Source organism: Podarcis cretensis, assembly GCF_951804945.1.
Source record: "Podarcis cretensis genome assembly, chromosome: 3".
Taxonomy (NCBI): domain Eukaryota; kingdom Metazoa; phylum Chordata; class Lepidosauria; order Squamata; family Lacertidae; genus Podarcis; species Podarcis cretensis.
In genome coordinates, this window is record NC_137172.1 from 86303988 (window position 1) to 86322277 (window position 18290).

Here is an 18290-nt window from a genome sequence, read left to right on the forward strand (position 1 = left end):
CTGAGATCACTCAGTTGGAGGCACAGTAGAATTCATTTCCTAGAAAACCAAGTGACTCACAAATAAATATGCAGTCAGTTGTGTTAGTTTACACTACTTCTTTCCTTAAATACGCACACTTCCTTGCCAAATTGAATCTTACATACACCTGACTTGTATGTTTGCTATAATGTGCAAATTGAATGCCAGATTTTCTGTAGATACTTGGCAGTGGCTGTCTATGAACTTAATTGTCTAGAACATGCATTCCAATTACAGTAGGGATTTAATATGAATTGCTTTAAACTGAACCAGTAGAACTAAAACAGCCTTGAATTCAGTTGATTTAGATCACATTATGAAAAGCTATCTGAGACTTTTTTAACCAGAGGGGTTTTCCCTGTTCCAAACTCAACACTCCTTAATGAGATACCTATTTTATTTATTTAAGCATTTGCTATTTGCCCATCAACCATCTCCTCAACATTGTTTACCCTCCGCCCATTTAAAAACATTTAACAATCCAAAGTTAGAACAGTGAGATCAATACAAATTACCACTTAAAAATCAATGAAAGCAGCATAATTCCTTCTAAAAATGAGTTTTAAAAACAGCTGACAATTGGTTTATTTTAGCCCTTGGAACAAACACAGTCCTAAAAAGCCGGGGAAAATAAAAAGGTCTTCTGGTACTGCAAATAATTTGGTGTAGGGATTAGACAAACCTTGCTAGTGAGAGCATTCCATAACTGGGGCTGCCACCACCAAAAATGGTATCTTCTTGGTAGATACCTGCCTCATCTCATTTGATGGGAGATGCTGGAGAAGGGCCTCTGGAAAACATCTGAAGGTCCAGAAAGGTATGTATGAAAGACATTCCTTCAGAAAACCTGACTCGAAGCTGTATCTCAGGTCTGTTCCCCTTGAAACCAGTGATGTAGACAGAGCGTGTCTACCCAGTTTGCACCAGTTTACCCCAGTGCCTTATAACTTGCTGTCATGTTAATATAATCTCAGCTTCAGTGTTGGATCATGCCTAGCTCCAGTCATCCTTTTTTGTACCTGTCAAAATCTGCAGCTGTCTCAAACATCCCTACGGAAAAGCAACTGGCTGGCTTAACCCAGTAATAATAGCATTGGCAAAGCTCACCTGGGGTAGCTCAGTTGGTAGAGCAGGAGATGCTTAATCTCAGGGTTGTGGGTTTGAGTCCCACATTGGGCAAAAAGATTCCTCGGGGGGGGGGCTAGATGATCCTTATGGCCCCTTCCAACTCTACAGTTCCGAGAAGGCAAATTCTGAGACATATTATACATAAAGTGCCTTGGAATATATATTGATCAAGAGCTTTTTAGCTCTAGCACAAGGCTGTAAGATGAACTGCTAAATTTGGCAATGAAAAACCTCATTGGAACAAATTTGCTAGCAGCTGACTTTCCTATTTCATGTTGACCACATCTGACTACAGCCACCTCCTGAGAGTTATTCCTAGAAAAAGCTGGGAAGGGTTAGGGTTCTTCTGCTGTCACATGTCCAACAAGAACAGGGCTTGGTTAAACAGGTACGGTGATTTGGCATGTTTCTCCATGACTGGTGTACTTTGTCACCTGCTTCCTGTTTAACCACATGCCACTGTTAAAGCAGATTTAACTTGGGTTATCCAGTTAGTCTTTTACAGAGCATAATTACTGTGTGTTGCACAAGCAGGATATTGTTCTTGTCACAGAAATATTGCTCAGCAGTTAGTCAAATGATTTCTTTCCAAATTCCCTGCTATCCACCATTTAATCTTGCTCCAACACAAAGCACTGCTGTTCATGGCAAGTAACTGCAGTATAATACTGACTTCTTTCCGAGTCTTGTGTTTGCTTCACATATGGGGAAGAAAAAACGTAGAAGACAATCCAGAAACCCAACTTCCAGTAACTCTGTTGCAGACTATGGGCTTAATTAACATTTAAGCTCGAAAGTGTTAGTGTTGTGGCACCGGTGTCTTTAAAGCAGCAAATTACGTAAGAGCTGCCATTCTAATTTGTTGTACCTTCTGTAGAAAAGATGAATAACAAGTTCCCTGCTCTAGTTTTAATAGAGACTGAGGGTAATTTAGGATTACCTTCGTTCATTTGAAACAGACGTGGCTGCTTGAATTGGTAAGTTCCTCATACTTTCATCTGAGAGGTTTTGGGATTTTAAGTGGATGGAAATCAAGACAAAAGGCTTGAATGAAGCAATGTGAGATATTTTAGAGACCAAGGTACTAGTTGATTTTGTTCTTTGTAATTTGAGTCAAGTGTTAAGTAAAGATTTTTAAGAGTTCTAATTGGCTGCTGATCTAATTGGCTCCATTGTTTGGCTGTTTTTAAGCAAGTACCTTAGAAGGAAAAATACAATTAAGAGTTGCCTATCTTCAACTGCATGTGGCTGCCCCCCTCCCCCTGAGGTGTACAATGTTATTGCTAACAAATGATTAGCCCTGGTTTCTTCTTCCTATTTCTATGCTGTGAATTTTTCACCATGTCTGCAGTTGGTACTAACCACAACTCCAGGTGTTCTTAGCTACCGTTGTGCATAAATGTGTTACTCATGAGAACTGTACAGTCAGCACATGGGTCCTAAAGGCACTGCTTATGCCGTAATGAAAGGCAGGCTGTTGTCTTCAAATCATGAAGATAATCATTATAGCAAGTGTTCCTGGATTCTCTTCAGAGAATCAGTTTCCTTTCCATTTCATTCTAAATTAACATCCATTGAAACCCTAAAATGTTCTGTGAAGTCAAAATAAAACTACCAGACCTACAAAAGTAATTTTCATTTTTATATCAGAAATAATTTAATGGTCAGAGCAAAAAAAAGTACAAAGATGAATTTATTATGTTGAATAGCACATCAGACAGCATGTGAGTGATAACTAGAAGCAATTTGCATTTGCTGGGAGAAGTCAGTTTTTAAAAGTCTACTAATTTCTTCATGCCAAGCATTACTTAGGAAAATAGTAATATGAAAAAAGATTCATAACAGTAACTAGCATATTCATATAACAGGATATGGGAAAATAAACCCACCAATGAGGTTATATATTTTTATTGGTGGGAGTTTAACCCCAGTAAAAGGATCATATCACCTGCTTTGTTTACACTAATGGTAGTGTAATGTCACAACATTCAAAATGTATTTCAAGTTGTGTTAGTAATGATGCTTGTTAACAGTCATTAGGGACAATTTGTCATGCAAATAACTAGTACTAAGTTCCAGGAAACTATGCCATTGTAAGGCCGCCTCTTTGAGCATTGCCGAACCAAAATTAAACAGCAACAAACCTTGCCAAACTTGCATGATGACAAAGATATAACAAATAACAGCCCTGATTATATGGGTCCAACATGATAGTGGCTGCCTCTTTTCTTCATCCCACTACAGCCTCCCCACTTTCTCCCCCTCAGGCTCAGGAGAGACAATCCTAAATAAGCGAGTGAGTAAGTGAAGAAAGAAAGAAAGAAAGAGAGAGAGAGAGAGAGAGAGAGAGAGAGAGAGAGAAAGAAAGAAAGAAAGAAAGAAAGAAAGAAAGAAGGATGGATGGATTTGGACATTCTTCCAAGGATTAAGTTGAAGTGAGAGTTGCACCTACTCACACAAATATGGATCTAAGCCCTCATGTTCCAAGTCTACCTAATAATGCATCTTCAACTTGCCTAGGAATTATGGGCCCCAATACATAACCCTTCTAATGTGACTACACCTACCTTTTGACATGACAGCAGTGGCAACTTGCTGCCCTCTTTTGTAGGCTCTTTAGTGATAGGTGCACATCAGTGTTGCTTTTGAATAGGAGCCAAGTATGTATCTCATCTGTGGTGGCTGCCCACTGTTTTAATTTAATATATATATGAAATGGGGCATTGCATTTTGGATCATTTAAAATGGCAGCCAACCACTGCCATTGCTGCCAAGCTTGGGGCTCTCAGGCAGCGCCAAACCACTGGCACCAGGTCAGGTGCAAAAGTAGACTCCTCTGAAGACTGAGAGCTGGTCAGATGTTGCATCTACTAGTAGGTCATTTGGGAATGTAAACCCCAGAGGAAAGAAGCTAGAACAAGGAAACACTTTTATCTAAAGTTCCATACAAGAAATTGCTCAAACTAAGTCAAACAATGTCATTCTTCTAGGCTAAAGGAGACTGTGGTTCTCCAGATGTTGAATTTCAACTGCTATCTGTCCCAGCTAGCATGGCCAGGGATGATAGGTGTTGTAGTCTTTAGCGTGCTAATGTTTTCTTTGTTAGAGCCAGCTGCAGCAAAATCTCAATTATTGGTTTTTATACTTTGGTTATTTTACACTTTCATTTTAGTGCCTTTTTATTTATCCTTTACAGTGTTACCTCGGGTTACATACGCTTCAGGTTACAGACTCCGCTAACCCAGAAACAGTACCTCAGGTTAAGAACTTTGCTTCAGGATGAGAACAGAAATCGCGCGGCGGCAGCACGGGAGGCCCCATTAGCTAAAGTGGTGCTTCAGGTTAAGAACAGTTGCAGGTTAAGATGGACCCCTGGAACGAATTAAGTTCTTAACCCGAGGTACCACTGTATTGTTAACTGCCCAGGCCCCATTGTAAGGTGGGTGGTGTACAGATCACAAATAGGAAACAACAGTTTCCCAATTGCTGGAAGGTTGCTAGTTCCCCTTCACCGTCTTAGGCTGTAGGATTCCACAAACCAAATAAGGATGGGAAGTTATGTGACTCTGGTGTGGGCAATGGCAAAAGTAGAATAAAGGGTTGCTAACAATTACTGAGATAATGTGAAGTGCCTCAAACAATTGCCCCCTCTAGTTGCTTATTGAAAAACACTCTGGGCTTAGAAATTTTCCAGTGAGGGTGCACTGGAACTATCCAGTAGTCTGAAGTGGAAGTTCTGTGTGTTCAATGTCCTCTTCTTGGGAGCAATCGCCTGCATCTGAGCGAGCCAGGTAGCTGCTTGGTTTGCCTGGAGCAATCTCCCTGTAGCTGAACCTGTGGCAGGCCAGAAGAATTTCACAATTTGTCCCCAAACTGCAAATTATCCAGCTGAATTCTGCCCATCCACCTCCTTCTCGGGGCTCTTCTTGCACCCTTAAAAGTTGCCCGCCAGGCTGCAAATCAGCAGAGGAATTAGTAGCGACAGCTACAAAGCAAGACGTTCGCCTCGTCAGTTTCCAGCAGTCAAGCGGGTGGGGATGCTGCGGGAGGTTTAAGGGGCGGTGGCCGTTTTCTTGCATTTATGGGAATTATAATAACCGCCCTTGAAAAGTTGCAACTTCTGTGCAGTGTTTTTAAAAGGAAAGCAAAACCTCTCTTTAACAAACGTGCTAGGGAAGAACGCTATACCCACCCTATAGCCATTTTCTGGCCAAGTCCTGAAGAAGAAGGGACCGGGAGGGGAGGAGAGTTGGGCCGGCATCTTTTTGCAGTTGAACCTGACCATTCTCTTCAAAAGCGCCTCCCTCCCGGCTTCGGGAGAACTTGGCTGCCCTGCCCAGGGATGCGCTTAGGAGCCGCGTAAATCAAGCAAGGCGGCGGGACACTGCAGTTCACCCGCCAGCCCGCTTGTGGCGCTCTAGGTTTCCCTCTGGCTCACGACTCCGCAGCCTAAGAGGAAGTCCCGCTCTCTCCGTCTCTCAATAACAAGGGGGTTCATAGACTTTACAAATAAAGACGGCACCCGTCCTGGTTATATATGATACTTCCGATCTCAAACTGATCTGCCTTTCGCCGCTATGGAGATTTTTTTTTTTTTTTTTAAAAAGAATATTTAACCATAGAGGTACCAACGTCTAGAAAGACTGGAACGACGGCTTGTTGATTAATACCGGAAGCTCTCGCTTTGGATGCGCGCGCCGGTCGCCATGGTCGCCTAGGGATTGTGACGTCAGGCGGCGTCGAGCGGCGTCTCGCTTCCTGTTTCCGGTGCCCTTGTTCCTGCGTTGAAGGCGACGGCGTAGACGAGGAGGAAGGTGAAGAGGAAGAGCTGCCAAGATGCTTCGGAACCTTTTGGTATGGCCGGAGGAGGAGGAGGGTCTGGCCTGTGACTTGGGTGGCTTTTGCTGTTGGGAAAGTAGCCGCGGAAGCAGCGAGATAGACGAGTGAAGGGAGGCCCCTTTTATTGCATTTCCTGCGGTTGTGAACTGCCTTTTTCAAGGTTGCAAATTCCACGCAGTGTTAAAAGCGAAAAACGAAAACACAGTGTAGCAAATATGCAGCAAAAATATCCAGCAAAAGTGAACCCCGCACCCTCAGCAATTCCCACAAAAACAGCTATAATAAAATAGTATTTTTGTTTGTCGAAATGGCTGCTTAAAACTAAACTACGCCTATTTAAAAAGGAACCATACTTGAGTTAAGGTATCGGGGTTTGGGGGGGGGTCGGGGTGGTCATATCGTGACTGGTTTGGGCCTTGTAAATGGTCAGGGGGCGGGATCTGGAAAACCTCTTTTAAGAAGGCTGGGGAGGGTGCCATGGAGTATGGGTTGAAGGGGAAATTTGCCAATATCAGGTTTCAGAAGTCTGCCTAATTTGGGGCAGTTATTTCCTCCACGGTGGCTGTCACACATTAATGGAGGAGAGGGCATCTGGGGAGGCGTTGGTGGGCTAAGGTGGCTTCCAGGAGGAGATGAGGCATTTTATTTCCATGGGTCTTAAGTTCACATATTGGGATCCAAGCCAATGTATTTTACTTTATATTTTCATTGGTTGGTAATGTTTGCCATGTCCAAGTCCTTTGATTTTCAAAGATAGGTGTTGGTCTATGGTCTCCCAGTTTGGTGGTTTGGGTGTACCAACTTCCTTTTTTACATGGTGCAGATTAAGAAGGGGAAAATGGGTTGGGAAAAGCAGGATTTCAACAAAGTAGCTGTTAGCTTTTGGCAGAAGCAACAGGTTTTTTGTTGGTATCTTAAAGAGGCATGTGACACAAGCTTGTGTGCCTTTCATCAGATTTATGTAGATTTACTGTATTTTCAGTTGGTAGAAATGTGGGGTGAAACAGTGGGGCCTAATGGCCATGCAATGAAAGAGGCAGCAATGGTCAGCACAGGTTAAACATATACAAGAATAGCTGTTTTTACACATAATAGCAAAACATGATTAAGCTTTATGTAAGCAAGCCCTTGAACAATACACTCCCCACATCCAGCACTGACATATAAGATCAAACACTTCCTTTCATTCTTAACTAACTACAGTTTGGTAGGTTCAGAACAAAAATTATAGTGTTAAGTATGGCTTATTAAAACTAGCTAGGGTTGTTAGCCATAGTCTGAAGTAGGCTTGCCTCATTAAGCTATATCTAACATTTTCGTTTCAGAGAAAACTGTGATTATCATTCTGTGTACACTAGTGTGGTCACTAACTACATTTGGTCTAAACCACTAGTGTTTAGTTTACTTGCTTCCCAAGTAATTGTGCATATGAGTGTACCCTTAACAAAAGAAGCACTACTTCTAATAATAATTTAAAAAGAAATATTTTTTGTTTGTTTTGCAGACTCTTCGGCAAATTTCTCAGAAATCCATAAGCACTGCCTCCCGCAGGCAGATTACAAACAAGGTTCCGGAATTACAGAAACATTTCCAGGTATGGTTGCATGCATACTTTGAGAAAAAATGACATTGTAATGGAACCTCTTAATATTGTTTTTATCTATCTATATAAATATATATATATGATTTTTTTTACGATGAATGTACTTTACGTAGCACCACTAATGGCATTTAGCGTCCAAGCCATCTTTCTTTCTTTCTTTTTTATCTTTTAAGACCACACAGTCTGATTGCTGTGATAGCTGCTTATTTTCTCAGTAGTGCTAAATTATCTGAAATCCAATAGCATGCTTGTATGAATGAATTTATGCTTACGAATGCAATTAAGTTACATGTGAAAGATACAGCAATAGCTGTTGAAGACAAATCAGAATTTTATTTTTTTTTAAATAATATTTATTAAAGTTTTAAAAATTACAGGGGAAAAAAACAGAGAAATAAGACCCATTAAACAAAAACAAAAACGCAGAAAAAAAATACATCAGATCTCCTCATTACTAATCTTTCATTAGCTTATTTCCTTGACCTCCTCACACCTCCCTTTTTTGTATTCTAGGTCAATTATCCATTTCAGCAAATCCTTTCCCTCTTTTAAAATTTTTGTCCTGTAAATTGTCTTAATATAATGTAACTTTACTTTTCCTCCTTTCACGAATTAACAGTCAGTTATTCCCAAATCCTTTATATCATTCCTGCTAAAATCATATAATATTATTCCAACATCCTTCTAACAGATATTAATTTTACAATGTTTCTGTAAATAGTCTTTAAATTTCCTCCAATCTTCCTCCACCGACTCTTCTCCCTGGTCTCGGATTCTACCAATCATTTCCGCCAGTTCCATATAGTCCATCACCTTCATCTGGGTAAATCTTGTGTCTTCCAATACTTTGCAATACGTATTCTTGCTGCTGTTGTAGCATACATAAAGAAAGTTCTGTCCTTCTTTGGCACCAATTGGCCGACCATGCCCAGGAGAAAGGCCTCTGGTTTCTTCAGAAAGGTATATTTAAATACCTTTTTCATTTCATTATAGATCATCTCCCAGAAGGTCTTAATCCTTGGGCACGTCCACCAAATGTGAAAGAATGTACCTTCGGTCTCTTTACATTTCCAACATTTATTATCGGGCAGATGATAGATTTTTGCAAGCTTGACTGGTGTCATGTACCACCTGTATATCATTTTCATTATATTCTCTCTTAAGGCATTACATGCCGTGAATTTCATACCTGTGGTCCATAACTGTTCCCAGTCAGCCATCATAATATTATGTCCAACGTCTTGTGCCCATTTAATCATAACAGATTTCACCGTTTCATCCTGAGTATTCCATTTCAACAGCAAGTTATACATTCTTGACAAATTCTTAATTTTAGGATCTAACAGTTCTATTTCCAGTTTTGATTTTTCCACCTGGAAGCCAAGACAAATCAGAATTTTAGCTTCTGGGAGTATCTTAAAAAATATAGGCAATGTCCTACCTGGCTAGCAAATTGTGACTAGTTAATAAATAATCTATGTGGTGCTGGGTATCATAAGTTAGAACTCAAACCTTTTTGTGTGTTCTATAGACAGCTGTACTAACAGTCTTTGATCATTCTCGGTTGTCATGCTGAACAGTACAGGGTAGAGGTGGGGAACCTGCAGCCCTCCAGATGGCATGACTGATGGTCAGGGATGGCTACAGATTTCTATCCCTAATGTAAGAAGACACTATTCTGCTTGCTATGAGAAAAAAATGTGCTGTAATATTTTTACTTGATAGTTTGTTTTATCATCTAGGTAGTCTGATTCATGACTTGGTTTTTCCAAAGTTGTGATTTCAGCCGTGTTGTCCTTAATGTTAATAATCAAATACTTTTCATAAAATAGTTTTTCTTGGCCCCCTCCCCCCTGCGTCCCAAGACATGCCCACTAAAGCATCAGCCCATCTAAGTTGAGTAGTTCAAAATGGGACATCTTTTCAAAAGTGGTGGGTACATTGTGTTGGCATTTGACTAGTCAAAAATTGATCAAGGATTTTAAAGGAATAAGTTATTTGATCAACCCCCTAACCAGTAAAACCCTAGCAAAGCATGCTAATTACAAAAAAGTATTTTCCTTCATTATTTTATTCTAGAAGACTTCAGAGTCTAGTCCCTCTCTCAGTCTTTGCAAAATAACAGCAAATTTCACACTGAATGTCATCTCCCTTGGCATGTGAAATGTGGCTAAACTTTTGCAGAAGGATTAAGCAAAGAGTGGTATGCCTTGATAAAACGGGTTCTTCCTTTCCTTGTGGCCATTGTGGAATCTGCTGGCTGATTTCTTTACTTGCTCCCTGAGGGTGGCAGTGGCCCCACAGACTTTGCACTGCCTGAAAAGTGGCCTTCGGCAGTGACAGGTGGTCATTTAACTGAGAGGGAGAAAGTTGGTCTCTAATCTTGCTGGCTGATCTGTGTGTTAACTGGAAAATCAGAACCACAAGTAAGTAGTGTCACCATTGTCTATGAAATGATGTCTTCCATGACCCTTTAAGGCAGTATATTGCAGTGTGCATACATGCCTTCGTCCACAGTGCTGACGTTCACTGCACCGCTGCTGTCCTGTGCTACAGTGCTCACATTCGCTGCACTATGTAGGCTGCTGACTCAATCCTTATTGACTCTAGCTAATTTGCTGACCCTAATTTATGATTATGTATGCACATGCTTTGTGTTTCCTCTTTACTGTTGTGCTCCCATTTAGAGATGCCAGCAGTTTAGCAAGTGGCCAGAGAACCAGAACATGTTGCTTAACTGGAAAGGATGAGGACAAAAATTCTTTATAGAGAGAATGCGGGTGATACCTGCTCCTAAAATTTATTCAGTAGATTTATAGCCTGTTTTCTGATTTGAGTTCTTACAACAGTTAATAGCATTTATGAAACACAGTAGGTGCACCTAAACTCACATGCTCACAAAACAACCAACCCCACTGAGCAGGAGCCAGCACCAAACATTTCCCACAGAGTAGATGGGGTTGGGACAGTTTGACTGGAGCATACCCTCATAGTGGCTGAATGAGAGATCTGTGAGTGACACAAGCTCTGATAAGGGTTGAGGAGGGAACAGTTCCTTGCTTTCACAGTTGCTGGTTGATTAACCAGTTCTGCACTCAATGTATTGCCACTTACATAAGGGCATTCTTGACCCTTTAGAAAGTTTGATCATATTTGACTAGGGTCAATAAAAAGAATATTGTAACTAATCAGTTGAACGGTGTCCCAATACACTCTAATTTTAGGCTGCAGTCCTGTGTATGCATACTTGGGACTTGAGTTTTATTGAACTTGGTGGGATGTTTAAGTAAACAAGCATAGGAATGGGCTGCAAATAGGCTGCTCGTTAGAGCTGGTTGATTTATTCTTCCACTCCTTGCCTTTCCTCTCTGGTTGCTTCCCTGCAGCTCATTTTAGCCTGCCTGGGCTGAGGAAGTAATGTATCTCTCCCCACCCCCAGAAATATTTAGGGTATAAGGCTTATCCTTAGGAGAATACGGATGTGGGGGTTCCCCTCTTCTGCTTTCCACCTCCACTCCACCCCATCCAGGAATCAACACAAGGTTTGGCTACTTCTTCCTCCCCACCTTTCTCTGTTTAGGTAGCAGTTCCCAGGACCTTAGCCCATTTGCTTCACATGGTTCTATCCTTATTTCAGACATCATTATATATTGGTTTATTGTGATGTTGAGCTGGTTATATACTGTGATGCTGAAAACCAGTTATCGCCCAGCCCTACTGCTCATATGACATATATAGCTGAGCAGTAGAGTCTCTTTTTACAGTATATGGTAGCATGCTTTCAACAGAGGGCTGTTTCAGTATTGGTGAACTTTCAATATCGGGTAGATGTTCCAAATTACAGTATTTAGCCTTGAATAACTGGCAACTATGCAGGAAATAACTTTTTGTACTTTTTGCCTGGACTTGAGTAAACAGAGCCGGAGTTAGCTTTCTAACATTGTAACTCTAGCAGAATAGGTTTCAATTTTAAAAAATAAATCCTAAAAGAGAAGAGTCTTAACTCATGAATTCTGCATCTTTGTTGTTGTTGTTAGGAAGATAATGGCATTCCAGTGTACCTAAAAGGTGGAACAATGGATGCAATGCTGTATCGAACCACCATGATCCTTTCCGTTTTTGGTAAGACTTTAACAGAGAAGCAGCAGAGCTGTCATAGATGTCTCTGGTTATGTGTTCATATTTCTAAGAGAGAAAGTACCACTCCTCTGCATAAATCTAAAACAGGAACTTGGGAACTTGGAAATTCTGTGCTGTATGTTACCGTGTTATTAAAAACATGCTTAGGAAAACCAGTATAAAAGCACAAGAGATACCAGACTGCTGTTTGTGAATATTCTCCACATTATTTTCTCCTCTTTCTGTTGTGAACATCACTTGAGTCTATAAGAGCTCTGTCTTAAAGGAACCCAGATCCCCACTCTGTTCAGTAGGCAAATTTGGATGAGCGTTTACATTCAAGCTTGCAGGTTTTCCTATGCCACTTTCCCATAATGCCTACTTTACTTAGCTATTTGACTGAGTGGGTTTCTGACACCTTTGAGAATGCAGTCTTTACAATCATTTGTTGGGAACCTTTTTAAAGCCCAAAAATATGAGGCAGAAACTTCTGAATGGAAGCTCAGGTTAAAATGCAGCTGCCAGGAAAATGATGGGGGACCTGTGCCCCTCCATATGTTGTTGGACTACAGCTTCAGTAATCATTGACCTTGGCCAGAACTGATGGGGCCTAGAGTACAGTGATATATGGAGAGCTGCAGGTTCCTGATCCCTGTATTGAAAACAGCATGCTGGAAGCACTTTAATTTACCAGAATTTCTGAAAGCTCAAGAGTTTAAGATGGCAATTTTTATCATAAAACTTACGGCATTTTTAGAGTTTTGTCTAATAATAATAATTTATTTGTACCTCACCCATCTGACTGGGTTGCCGAAGCCATTTGGGCGGTTTCCAACATATATGACAACATAATAAAGCATTAAACCTTAAGAAACTTCCCTGTACAGGGCTGCCTTCAGATGTCTTATGAAGGTTATACATAAAGATATTCATCTCTTTGACATCTGATGGGAGTGTGTTCTACAGGATGGGTGCTACTACAGAGAAGACCCTCTGCCTGGTTCTCTGTAGCTTCACTTCTCTAAGTGAAGGAATCGTCAGTGCTGGATCTCAGTGTCCGGGCTGAACGCTGGGATTGAAGACGCTCCTTCAGGTATACAGGGCCAAGGTCATTTAGGGCTTTAAAGGTCATCCGCAACACTTTGAATTGTGCTCAGAAATGTCATAATCCTCCCTTTATGTACTTAATTGGTCTGGTGATATAAAAGGAATGGGAAAACGGGCTCCTTTTAGCCTGAAGAAACTTAACATATATTGTGTCATTTTCTGTCAGTCTAATAAGATTAGAGCAAAAGAGTGGCATGAATACTTTTTTTAAAAAGAGAGCTTATGCTAATAAAGTGCCATCATCTAAAGCATTTGTGCTTGATCTGACCTAATGTTGTGTGTCTTCTCTTCAGGAACAGGCTATCTCCTTTATGTGCTCTTCAATGCAGCAATGCCCAAGAAAAACAATTGACCCCAGTTTACAGGATGCATCTTGGAGTAACACCTCTCCACACCATTCCAAAACACTCTTCAGGGACCTACTTTGTCCTTGTCATAAATGATGTCTGTGTTGGGGATCAATATTTATTGAGTTGAAATGTTCTATGCTGTGACCAATAAAGTAGTTTTACATTCCTGTGTGCTCGAATCTGTTGAAAGTTTATTTGCTGAATTTAATGTGTTTTTTGTGAAGCCTGCAGTTTAATCTCAAGCAGAAATAATAGGCTCAAGTTTGAATTTGTAGGGCTTGCTAATTTGCCATCCTTTTTGTCTTCAGGATCAAAAATAGCTAAACATGGATTAGGTAAATGTCATACTATAAACACAGTCTTAATATCATGGAACAAAATTCATCTCCTATAGCTCTTCACAGTTTAGCCAATTGAAGTTTATTTCACCAATAAGGACTCACTTATAGTGTGCATGCACACGAAAGCTCATACCAAGTACTAACCTAGTTGGTCTTTAAGGTGCTACTGGAAGGAATTTTTTTATTTTGTTTTGACTATGGCAGACCAACACGGCTACCTATCTGTAACTTATTTCCCTGAGTACTCGCACTATGATGTGATTTGCATAAAGCAATGTCTAAGCTAAGCACTTGGAGTCTTCCTACAGACCATTACTTTTGCAATGAAAGGTGGTCTATATAAATTATTTCTAATCACGCTGTGAGCCAATTTTGAGGCAAAATGCAACTTAGCCATATGTGCCTTTAATCAGAAGTCTTGCTATGTTCAGTGAGCCTTACTCTCGAGTAAGGGTTCTGCAGGAACTTGGCAATGCTTATTAACTGCCTTTAGAAGAGCATCGAAGCTACAGTTAGTAGGAGGAAGATACCTTCCCTGTGTCACAATCAACTGAAGTATCACCGCATGATGTCACTATTGAATTTCTGTTTAAATACTGTCCCTCTAAATACATTTTCTTAAATGATACAGTCATGTTTAAAGGTCCTGTTTTCTCACCTGCAATGGGACCATGCCAAATAATGTTTTCTAATAAGCTATAAAATTGGGTAATTGTTATGAAGCCTAATTGAGCAAATGTTTTCTGTATTCGTCTGTTTTTCCAGCTGCTTTAATAGTCCTGTTATTATTTTCCTTCATGTGTGACATATACAAGAGAATGGATTTCGCCTGCATAACTCCTACTGAGTCAGATACCTGAAATTATGCTCAAACACATCACTGGCCATGAAATCAGACAGTACATAAATAATTGTTGTGGTGAGACTCCTTTATGACTCAGTCAAAAGTCTCTCTCCTGTGTTACACATCATTTCGTGTATGCTTGTACACAGTTTTCTAGAAAGTCTCTTGCTTTTGTTAAGCTAGTCTGATTTTTTTTTCTTTTGCAGAAGACAGAGAGAGTCTAATGCATGAGCACTTCAAATTGTAGATGCCTTGTGCGGTCGAGGGCCATGGGGAGAAGAATGACTTGAATCCAAGCTTAGAACTCAGTCCTGTTCATATCTGTTCAGAAGTAGGTCCTGTGGAATTCAATGGGGCTTACTCCCAGCTAAGAAGTTTGCAGCCTTAGTCTCATACAATTCAGCAGAGCCACTGAAACCAATGTGATTTAAATCATTGTCTAAGGCAGCACCGCTTACCTGAGAGCATAGGAGCCAACTCCTAGGGGCCGAGGTCTTTTCAGCCCCCACTAATAAAATGTTTGCCCCCCAAAAAGTTGATGAGCATTGTCATTCAAATGGTGTCCATGCCCCACATCGTGTGAGCAATTCTGCAGGGTGGCGCTCCCCCCCCCCCCCGCCCCATGCAAGTTAGCACCCCTGCCTGAGAGTAAGTTCCCTTGCATGCAATAGAACTTATTTCTCACTAGATACAGTTAGGATTGTGCTGTAACTTAAGTCCCATCAATTTCAAGTGGGGTTCATTTTTTCTCCAGTCCAAAACAGTACAGGCTGCCCATGCAGGAAAATCACTACAGCTGCCCTCCTGAATTTTGGCAGGATTCACCCCCTTCAGGTGGGTCTAATATGCTTGCAAATTTCATTAAGTACTTCCCACAAAATTAAAAGCTATATGTGGTTATGTTTTAAAGAATACATTTTAAAGATGCCCAGTCCCAAGCTGAATGAAGCCAAACCAAAAACAATCCTGGACCTATTTGCCCATAATATATCCATTTCTGTCAAAGGTGGGGAAAGGTATAGCCATTTTTAGATTTCCTAATATGGAATGGGGGAAAATGAAGGCCTGAATTAGGGCCTAAAGCAATAAATGGAGCAAATATTCTTGTACATATCAACTGAAGGAACAGTTATGCAGCTTAGGAGCCATCTTTTTCCATGGTGGTCTATATAGCAAAGGCCACCAGCTTTTTAACTGGTAGCCCAATGCTGATAGGTGTTTTTCTGCCCCTCTCATAATACTAGAATTCAGGACCAGCCAAAACTGGTTGGCAGCAGGTTCTGGTCTGATAACAGGAAAGTACTTCTGTCTCTCTGTCTGCTTATGACATTAGTATGCCTTTGCATAACACTAACGAAAATAACAAGTAAAATTCAAAATCACCAATTTTTCAAGAAGCCTCTTGGGTTCCACCCACTTAAGTCCGCATCTCCTTGCCTTGTTTTCAGTTTGGTCTGGGACCGGGTGATTTTTGCCTTGGCTTTTACTCTGAGAGAAACCCCTGAAACCCCATGTTTTCCAGGTCATTCTTCTTGTAAGCAAGTAGTCTGCTTTTGGTGTTGTCTCCACCTTCAGCTCCACCCACCCATGGCAGACAGTCAGCAAATTGTGAAGATGGGCAGGTGTGTTTTGTGCATATATCATACGATCAATAATTTCATGTGAGCACTAAACTAGAGGGGATTTAGAAAAAAAGATGGAACCTGCAAGAATGTGGGTCAGGTCAGCCATGCTGAGAACTGGAAGTGCAATGCTCAGAAACTGGAAATGATCCTTGAGGGGTAGGCAGCAAATAAAGGAGGTGAGATCAAATGGCCTCCAAACACAGTTCCAGGGAAAGTATGAGGAATCGTATTTTCACAGCAGTTTAGGAAGCAGGGATCTCGTCAAACACAATTCAGTGGTAAACATCAGGTTTTAACTGGAGCAAGAAGTGTGAGGGGGAAAGCTCTCAGACCTGGCATAAGAGATTGACACAGAATATGATGATGACATGGGTCAAACGAAAGTGTGGGTGGGCCCTTTGTTTTTTCACTAAATTCCCCCAATACATTTATCCTTTCCTCATGTGAGTAAGTTAGGGTTAAGGTGACATTCTTCTGCACACTTACCTGGAGGTAAACTCCACTGGGCACAGCGGGATTTAATTCTGTAGAAATATTCATAGGATTGCACTGCCCAGTTCATTGAATGCAGTGGATCAGACTAAACCATAAAAAGTGCACCTTTTAAAATTGAGACGTTGAAGCAACACTAGAATGGCATTGCAGGCAAATATGTTGCAGCACAAATGACTATTATTGCTTGTTAGGGTACCACCTGCTTAAATCAAATTAGGAAACTAGATGGAAAAAGAGTTTGAGCTGACCTGAGTTTTCCCTTTCTTCCAAGTTCCATGGTCTGTCTGATTCTTCAGAAAAGTGTTATCTTTTGACTGTCTCATCACAAGATGCTGTGCTGTCTTGTCTCTACGATGCCTGGAATTTTGTTTTTGGTTCAAAAATACTTGTTTAGCAATATGGTTTTGAATATTCACAGCTTTGGAATTCCACTGGTGGATTTTTTTATTTTAGCTGATGGAGCAAATCTGCCAGCCCATCAAGTCAGGTCAGATCTCCGTCTGTGTTAAAACCTCAACATGTTTGGAGGACACAAAAACCAGATGACAAGGAAGAAACAGGTAAGAACGTGTTCTTTATGTGAAATAAGATCAAGGTTGTTCAGAGATTATGTGTAAGGTGATCAGAGAGATTTTTCTTTTTATGGGGAGCATGGGTGTTTGAAGTTGGAAATAGAGGAGTAAAGAATTATGGGTGGAACATCTATGGGTATAGCTAACTCACTCAGACAAAAGTCATGGTCATTTAAACTTTATGGATGCCAAGCAGTTGTGAGTTAAGGTATGTACATCCAGTTTTACTTGTATAACAGACTGCGCCCTCACACAAATACATAAGAACTCTTGCACTGCGAAAGCTATAGAAATACAGCTTTAGTTTCAGTGTGATGGGAAAAGAGAGAAAACTGTGTACTTAGCATATTAAGTGAAGTGGAAAATGCCCCTCCCATTACAAAAATATATATATCTCAGTATGGAATAAGTAGAGGTTGCACAAAAGAGTAAATGGTGTCACTAGCACTATTTATGCTATTTAGATGTGTGGCCTGTTCCACCCCAAAGACTCAGTGGATCACAAATCCTAGAATGTAAAGTTGAAGGGACCCAGAGAGTCGTCTAATCCAATTGTCTGCAAAGCAGGAATCTGAACTAAAGCATCCATGACAGATGGCCATCCAACCTTTGCTTAAAAACCTCCAAGGAAGAAGACTCCACAATCTCCCGCAGGAGCCCATTTCACTGTTGAACAGCTCTAACTGTCAGAAAGTTCTTCCTGTCGAAATCTCCTTTCTTGTAACTTGAAGCCATTGGATCGAATCCTATCCTCCGGAGCAGGAGAAAACAAGCTTGCTCCATGTGACAGCCCTTGAGATGTTTGGAGATGGCTATCATATCTTGGTCTCCTCTTTTCCAGGCTAAAAATATCCAACTCCCTCAACCATTCCTCATAAAACTTGGTTTCCAGACTCTTGGTTATCCTCCTCTGCACATGCTCCAGCTTGGCAAAATCCTTAAATTGTGGCACCCAAATAGGACACGGTATTCCAGGTGTGGTCTGACCAAGGCAGAATAGAGCAGTACTGCTGCTTCCCTTGAGCAGGACACTATACTTTTGTTGATGCAGCCTAGAATAGCATTAGCTTTTTTTTTGCTGCTGCATCACACTATTGACTCATGTTAAGCTTGTGGTCTACTAAGACCCCTCAATCCTAACGGTTACCTCATCCAGACCACACTTCACCAGCTTCTCTGCAAGCATGTCATGGGGGACAAAGACAAGTATCAGCAAAATAATAAGATTTCATCTAATTCGAAGACT

The 18290-nt window shown here is 40.9% G+C and overlaps 1 protein-coding gene across 1 annotated transcript; it reads left to right on the plus strand.

Moving 5' to 3' along the window:
* The first annotated feature begins 5834 nt into the window (after positions 1 to 5834).
* Positions 5835 to 13346, plus strand: COX7A2 (cytochrome c oxidase subunit 7A2). The gene is made up of 4 exons (XM_079970604.1): positions 5835 to 6003; positions 7493 to 7582; positions 11629 to 11713; positions 13111 to 13346. The coding sequence occupies exons 1-4, from the start codon at positions 5986 to 5988 to the stop codon at positions 13167 to 13169; spliced, it is 252 nt and encodes an 83-aa protein (XP_079826730.1). The 5' UTR covers positions 5835 to 5985; the 3' UTR covers positions 13170 to 13346.
* Positions 13347 to 18290: the final 4944 nt, after the last annotated feature.